The 7935-nt window shown below is 44.3% G+C and overlaps 2 protein-coding genes across 2 annotated transcripts; one reads left to right on the top strand and one right to left on the bottom strand.

The window, feature by feature from the left end:
* Positions 1 to 181: 181 nt before the first annotated feature.
* On the top strand, positions 182 to 3641 carry EBNA1BP2 (EBNA1 binding protein 2; the record flags this gene model as incomplete). The annotated part of the gene is made up of 7 exons (XM_010183177.1): positions 182 to 339; positions 935 to 1058; positions 1649 to 1738; positions 1980 to 2055; positions 2312 to 2402; positions 2703 to 2865; positions 3208 to 3641. Coding segments are annotated over 7 exons (753 nt in total), but the record flags the coding sequence as incomplete, so codon positions are not given.
* A 258-nt stretch (positions 3642 to 3899) lies between these two features.
* On the bottom strand, positions 3900 to 7878 carry FAM183A (family with sequence similarity 183, member A). The gene is given in 4 exon segments (XM_010183179.1): positions 3900 to 4013; positions 4910 to 5013; positions 5918 to 6004; positions 7743 to 7878. Coding segments are annotated over 4 exon segments (441 nt in total).
* Positions 7879 to 7935: the final 57 nt, after the last annotated feature.

Here is a 7935-nt window from a genome sequence, read left to right on the forward strand (position 1 = left end):
CGGCTGCCAGCGCCTGTGCGGGGCAGAGGAGCCGCCGCCGGGGCAGGGGCCGCGGACGTCGGGGCAGGGCAGGCCTCGGGGGTTCCTGCTCTGCTGTGGCGATGTGAGGCATCGCCCAGCCCGCGGTGTGATCTGGGGATGGCTTCGTGTGGTGGTGTGCAGGGCTGTGCTTCTTCCCTAGGGCGGCCTGAGGCAGTGCCTGTCCGAGTTCAGGCAGCAGCTGGCTTGGATAGAAAGGCTGGATGTGACTTTGGGCCAGGTCGCGGACCCCGTCTCACAGAGTGCTTCCAACAAAGATGCTGTTGACCCTGAGAATGATTTCCAGAGAGAGATGAGCTTGTAAGTGTCAAATCGGAGATTTCTTGTAGGGTCTCAGCGCACTGCTGTGTGCCTGGAGTCACGCAGATGTGCTGCAGACTGCCACACTGGCTGTCACCGGTGTCGTGCCATTCCTGGGCCATGTATTTTATGTTTGCTGTTAAATAATGTTTTCAAAATAACTACAAGTTAATTCTAGTGTATTTAACTTGTGATGGGAAATAATTTCCTGCCTCACAGCAGACTTCTATACTTTGCTCAAAAATTTATTTAAAAAGTTCCTTGGTTGCAGCACTGTGACTTTAACACAGGATTTGGATTTTTCTTTATGGATTTATTTTGGTGCTTTTACAGTTCTTTTGTTTTGCTTTGCCTTTTATTATCCAACATATAAAATTGTAACTGGAAACTAGATAATGATGTATGTGCAAGATTAAGCATTAATATTGTACTGGCACCTAAATGGCTTTTAGTAGCACCGAATGCTGTAGGGCACAGAATTGTGTCATCTATTGATCAGCACTTCTTAGATCCCAGTGTCAGGTAGCTCATGTGAGCAGAGTTCTGTCAGTGCCCAATACCCAGTGACAGAGCTGGTGCTGTGCTGTCTCCCTAGTTACCGGCAGGCTCAGGCAGCGGTCCTGGAAGCCCTGCCGAGGTTGCGGAAGCTCCAAGTTCCTACAAGGAGGCCAGATGATTACTTTGCAGAGATGGCCAAATCAGACCAGCAGATGCAGAAGGTATGTGCAGTGAACAATGGCTTCCATTCCTGTGTTATGTGTTTAGCCCATGTTAGGGATTAACTCTGAGGTGTGACTACTTACCTTCATCTCTTTGACAAATGCCTGTGACAATGTTTGTGTTTGAAATTCTGTTTGTGGAAGGAAATGTCTTCCTGTTTAGGTATTTCAGTGCAATGTGGGGATTTCTGTAACAGGTTGGAACATAAAGTAGAAGAGCATGATTTATATTCTGTCTTGAATGTATTTAATATTAAAAATGGAGACTTCTTCTCCACATGTGTGACAGAGGTTGTAAAGTTGGCTGTGTTTATGCTCTTTGTTCTAAGACTCGCAGTCAACTGTGTGATCTTTTTTCACTATTTGAGTATCACTCTTTGTTCATACTCAATGTGTTTTGTTGTTACGAAATGTTATGCCTTATAATGTTATAATGTTATGTCTTATAAAGCCCGTTATCTAATTGGGAGATATTTTCTTTCATTGATAGTTCACATAATTATTGATGTCAGGACTGCACAACAGTCATAAAATTTTCATATTTCCTTTTGTGTTACTGATAAATTTTGTTTGTTCTATCCCCTAAAAAGATTCGACAGAAGCTTAAGAGTAAACAGGAAGCAATGGAGAGGTCTGAGAAGGCGAAACAGCTCCGTGCAATGAGAAAATATGGCAAGAAGGTGAGGAGGAGCTACAAGAGGGATCTGTCTGTGAGAAGAATCTGGGAGCCTGAGTGAGGAGCTTAGAAAGTGAGACCACAGAAGGCTGGCTAAAATACCTGGAATCTGTCTCGTCTTTTGTCCAGCTGCTTTGAAGAAAGACAAAACAAAAGATAGGATAGATTTGGGGTTTTTGTTTGGTTTTGGTTTGAAGTAAGAGACACTACAGGGAACACCACTAACGTTCTGCTTCTAATCCCAGGTGCAAACTGAGATTCTGCAGAGGAGACAAAAAGAGAAAAAAAATATGTTGAATGCAGTCAAGAAATACCAGAAAGGTAAAGTTAAATTGTCTAGTAAAGCAAATATGTAATGGAAATAGTGATGTGTGAGCAGTGTGTGGCAGTGTGAAGTGTGGTGTCAGTCCATAGTGCTGGCCAGTGCACTTGAAAGGCTGCTGCTTTGCAGAATCTTCTACCAGGGGCAGTGAAAATCCTCCCAAGTAGCTGCTCTTGTTGCTTTTCCTTTCTTAGACTGAAAATTCGTATTTTCTCTGGTGGTAGCTGAGCAAATGTTATGTCTTTGCTCTTGCAGGTCTCTCTGACAAGCTGGATTTTCTAGATGAAGATCAGACATCGTCTCAGGGGAATAAAAAAGGCAATGCAAATCAACGGATAAAGAAGGGGTGAGACCAGAGAAGAAAAATACATTGTTTTGATTTTTCAGTCCGTTAGGGGATCATTTTGTGGAATGAGAAAGCTATTCTGAGTAATGTGAATTGAAATAAGGCTGAGGTGGCTTTCTATCCCTAGAGAGGAGTAAATGCCAGAATGGAGCAGAGACTGAAATGTGCTAATTCCTGCCTCCTCAGTAAGAGGAGAAGGGTTTACGATGGCTGATGTGAGTCCATCACAGATACATCTGCCGCCTTGAGAACTTCCTGAGGAAATAAATATAGGCAATGATGCTATTTGGTTGTTTTCAGGCCAAATGCCAAAAGACGATACAAGAATCAGAAGTTTGGTTTTGGTGGGAAGAAGAAGGGCTCAAAGTGGAACACAAAGGAGAGTTTTAATGATGTATCCAGCTTCCGGTCGAAAGTGGCACACAACAAAGGCCCAGGAAAAGGAGGAAAAAAAGCCCTCAATGTAAGTCAGATGTTGCATGTAAATGATCCTGTTTGGCTGGGAAGCCAGCCCTCATCTGGGAGGGAGAGCTGGTGGGTGCCCCCAGCATCTGGAAGTGATAATGCTTGTTTTTGGGTGGTGAGCATAATTCAGTTGCAGACAGAGATGAGGACAGCGGTTTGGTATCTGAGCAGGGAAATAAGAAGCTAGCAGGTAGTGTTTGTTGCTACCTGTGTCCCAAAACCTCCCTCCTCAGAGGTACTGACAGATATCCTCTCCTTGGTATCCTCCCCAAGCTGGAGAGCTAGAATAGAGATAGAGAATGTGAAAAGAAAGATCTGAATCTGTTCTTTCTTTTTGCAGAAGAGACCTGGAAAGAGAGCAAGGCAGAAAATGAAGAGCCGAGCACGCTAAGAGGACTTTGCTCCCCAGTGGGGTTCCTGTGTTTCTGTGTGTTGCAAGATGTGTTTCTACTGGCATCAAGCAGCTGACTGTGGAGCAGATTTCCAAGTGGCAAGAAAAAAAGCCAGTGGAAACTAGTGCCTTAGACAGTAAGAAGAAATTCGTGATGTTTTGTTGAAGGACTGTTTTCTACTTAAACCTTTGGGGTGTGAACACATTAAATAGTTTGCACAAAACTGTCTAATTCATGTTGCGTTATGAATGGTGGCTGACACCTGCCCTTTGTTCCCTTCAGTCTGACACCTTTTTCCCCAGCTACTGTTGACATGTACTTGGTGAACTCGAGTTCTGGGTCATGTTGCCAACGTCAGAATAAGAAGTCTGAAACCTGTTGATGTGTTAAAGTGTTCTGTAGACTATTTGTATAGATGGGTGTGGAAACAGCAGTGAGACAGATGCAGCAATCTTTTAAGTAGGTTTATTTCTGTAACTATTGTCAGGCTGCAGCTCTGGACAGACTGAGGTTCTCTCTTCCCTTTTCTTTCTGTCTTCTCTTGCCAGAGATCTGCCAGACTCACCTAATAACAAGTAGGTCCTAACATATTAGATGTCATTAACTGTTTCTATCTAAATTGTGTGGCTTTGCCACTCTACTATTGGAGGTTCTCAGACTGCTCCTCTCCTTGCTCCATGGCAGCTGTTTATTTAGTGACATCGGTTTTCCGGCGTGGGAAGTAGAGTCTGCGGTCAGAACGGTCTGTGTGAATCTGGGAAACAAAAATTAATAGGCATGTAATTTCACTGGAATCAGTAGTGTAGTCCCTCCTAAGACTAGTGATGCACAGTGCTCTTGCTGCTGAGAAGTGCCCAAATGACCAACAAGTAGGGTAGCACCTACTTAAGAATATCCTGTACTGTAGAACCTGGTGAAAAAGGAAAACTTAACATATGTGACAGTATCGTGAGTTCTGACTGCAAATTTAACTCGCTTCCCTAACTCTTTTCTGCCAGCCTAATCCTACCAGCAGTATCTAACAGCATAAAGCCCTGCTGGGATGTGTGTCTCTAGCCTTGTCATGAGTAACTAGTTTACCTGAAGTGTAACAGGAAAAGTTGCAGAAGACTTCTTCTCTTATTTATCTTAGTTTTCTTTGTAACAGGCCAAAATTAATCAGACCCTCATTTGCCTTTCTCAAAACACTAATCTACAAAGTCAGTCATTGTCACAGCTATTAGTTTGTCAGATATGATTGATGTCTCAGCTTGATAATAAGATTTCTTTTCCTCCTGTTCATGCTTCCTCAGATGAATCCTCATTGGTGTACTCCGCCTCGGGTGTACTTAGCTGATTATTAATTTTATGGTTGTGCTTGCAATGTGTTTGAAAGATACTATACAGCAGCACATTTCTCTTCACAGTACTTGTGTATGTCACTTCACATTGCTCACTGCCATTTCTCGTGGCTGAATGTTTTAATAAACAGCCATGGCTGCATATTTAGCATTTGGCAATATGCTTGGGGTCGACTGCCATTGTAGACGTTTTGCATTCCTGTTTTCCATGTTTGTCACAAATTATTTTCTTATATTAATAGATCTTTTAGTGCAATGGGCTGAACCTCTCCGAATCCTGTAAAGAGCTGAGCTTAAGGACACTACTCACCAAAGGTGTTGTGTTCCAGCCAATTTCTTGGCTTTCAGTTTGCGGCTCTGAATATTTCTTTCTTGGCTCCAGTGCTGCGTGGTGAATAAGATTCAGAAACTTGGCTGTTTGTTTAAGAGACACAAATACACATGAAAGAAAGTGTATTTTAAAAAGTGAACTGTGGATGTGTGTTAGAACGGGACATCCTAACACTGTCCAAGCAATAGCAATCAAGTCAAGGTTGGAGGCAACCTCTGTACAACTGTAAATGATGTTGTAAGAGAATGCAGGGTGACATTTCTACACAAATTTATCCTGACGAAGTTTCAAGATTTGCCTGCCTGTTGATTGCTGTTAATTCTGTCATCTCTGTCTATTGTAATGCAGCATCTTACCTTTCTTATTCCACATCTGGTACCAACCAGCGCTCCGTGGTAGCCATCGTTTTTCTCAGTTGCCTGAGATTTGCTGCCTTTCCCTGTGTGTGTTTTGGGTTTTGGTTTGGTTTGGTTTTTTCCTTCCTTACCCCCATTCCTTGACTAGAGAGGCCAACCTTAACTGAGCATTAAGGTTTTTAGACAAAATTGGCAAGTTAGAAATAAGGGAGCAGTTGCCATAAGGGTTCCTGTTAGTAGTGCTCTAAAGCAAGACTCAGCAGCTGTTTCAGCAGTTTACCATATACAGTGATTAAGTAGAATCTGCAATGACAGGCAACATGTATGTATAAAACGTGTTTCTACATTTTTTTCCCCATGAAAAAGCTTTATATTCTCAAGCAGAATTTTACAGTGTGATAAATAAAAACATAATTGCATGAATACAAGCTTATACTGATAATGGAAAGTAATGGAAGTCCTTAAAGTGGAAGAAAACCCCTGCCTTATGTTTAACAAAGATCTTGAATGAGTTTAACTTTCTTATCTTGTCATGTTTCCACATATGTCGTCCTTTAGACTAATTGGAATTCTAAAATCTTTTTAGCTATTTTCTTGTGTAACTATCACAAGCTGTTCAGAGATTTCTTACCATCTGCTGGCTCTGCTATATTATCATGCCAAGACATAAGCTTCTTGGTGATCATCTGAACTGGAAAGAAAGGATGCAGGTGAATTACTTGAATGTGAATTTAGCATCACAGTCAGGGATAGGATATCTATCATAGCGAATGCTCTTTCTGATTTTTCCCCAGTCTCAGCCTGGCTACTTCACTGAAGTTGTAAAGGAAAAGCAGTGTGTGAACAGAACAAAAGGAGTTAGAGTACTGACTAATAGCAACTTTCTAGAAAGGGAAGGAGGCTAAGGCCCTTTCTACTGGATGCTGCCTGCATCATCACAGCAAAGTTCCACTCCACCCAAGTGGCAGCCTGCAGAGTGCTAAGTTTCAGGAAATTATTTTCCTTTGGTTTGTTTTTCACAGAATCACAGAATCGCTCGGTCCCTTTGGTTTGTTTTTCACAGAATCGCTCGGTTGGAAAAGCCCTCTGAGATCATCACATCCAACCGCTCCTGTCTACCCACTAAACCATATCCCTAAGTACCTCGTCTACCCGCTCTTTAAACACATCCAGGGCTGGAGACTCCACCACCTCCCTGGGCAGCCTGTGCCAGCTTCTGACGACCCTCTCAGTAAAGAACTTCCTCCTTATCTCTAACCTGAACCTCCCTTGGCCTCCCTTGAACCTTTTTATTTTACTGTAAAAGCTAGGCCTGAGTGACTCTATTCAGATCACCCGTCTGTGCCAGCACAGATCATGATATTCTGTGAACTGGCAGGTAGAAATCAGCCCAGGGGCTGAAGAAACATTGCGTAGTGTTGGGGCTCTCTGCCCCATCTTAGCGCTGTTTGCTCAAGATCGGTGGGTTTCAGATCCTAAACAGTTTCCTCACTTTCACATGTTTACTTTGGCATGGTCTAGGCTGGGCAAATTTGTCATGTCTCCGTTGTGTCTTTGAGTGTCCAGGCTGGTTCCTTGGGCAAAACGGAAGCCTGCCAGTTGCTCCTTCCAGATCTACCCCTCTGTCCTGGTTTTGCTGGGACTGAACAGTAGAATCTCTTTTAATGCTCCAGCCAGAGCTGGATTTTTGAGAAAGCAGTGTTTGAGCTTGAATGAACACAAGTTAATATTGGAGCTTTTCTTCTCTCTGCTCAAGCGAAAGGGGTGGGGAAGTGAGAGCCTGGGACTCTCTGGGACAGGTGACCCAGGATGGATGATCCAGGTATGATCCAAGCCAACCAATAAAGATGTTTTCTATCCCATGAACATCACACTCACTATAAATTGGGGAGCTTGCAGGGGATGACCCCTTCAGCCCTTCCTCCTTTTTTGGCCCCTTCAATCCCTTCCCTTCCTGATGGCAGCCCATCTCGGTTCCTGAGGCTTACCCCTCCCTTGTCGTGTTTTGTTAGCATATGGCCAGTGGCCATGTCTGTGAGCCGAGTATAACTCTGATTGCTATAGTATCCTTGTTCCTATTCTTGTTACAGTTCATTGTCATCATCATTATTTAAGTTTGGGTTGTTTTAGTTATTAGTCTTTTTCTCAACTGACGAGGTCTTTTAATCTCCCGATTCTCTCCTCCATCCCACCGGGAAGAAGGAGGGCGAGCGAGTGCACTTTGAGGTGTTTTAGCTGCTTGCCGGGTTCAATCACGACACCCTCTCCCTGTCCATTGCTGGCATCCTCGGGTGCTGCGGGGCCCGCCCCTGCTCGATGCCGGCAGCCCCAGATTAGTCTTTTTCTCAACTGACGAGGTCTTTTAATCTCCCGATTCTCTCCTCCATCCCACCGGGAAGAAGGAGGGCGAGCGAGTGCACTTTGAGGTGTTTTAGCTGCTTGCCGGGTTCAATCACGACACCCTCTCCCTGTCCATTGCTGGCATCCTCGGGTGCTGCGGGGCCCGCCCCTGCTCGATGCCGGCAGCCCCAGAGCCAACTGGTTCTGCTGCACCGCGTCCGGCGGCTCCCTCTTCCCGCCGGGGGCGGCCATGGCTCCGTCGCGTCCCGTAGCCTGGCAATGCCTCACGTGATTCACTACGCGGCTGCT

This window comes from Mesitornis unicolor, unplaced genomic scaffold (genome assembly GCF_000695765.1).
Source record: "Mesitornis unicolor isolate BGI_N332 unplaced genomic scaffold, ASM69576v1 scaffold7944, whole genome shotgun sequence".
NCBI classification, from domain to species: Eukaryota; Metazoa; Chordata; class Aves; order Mesitornithiformes; family Mesitornithidae; genus Mesitornis; species Mesitornis unicolor.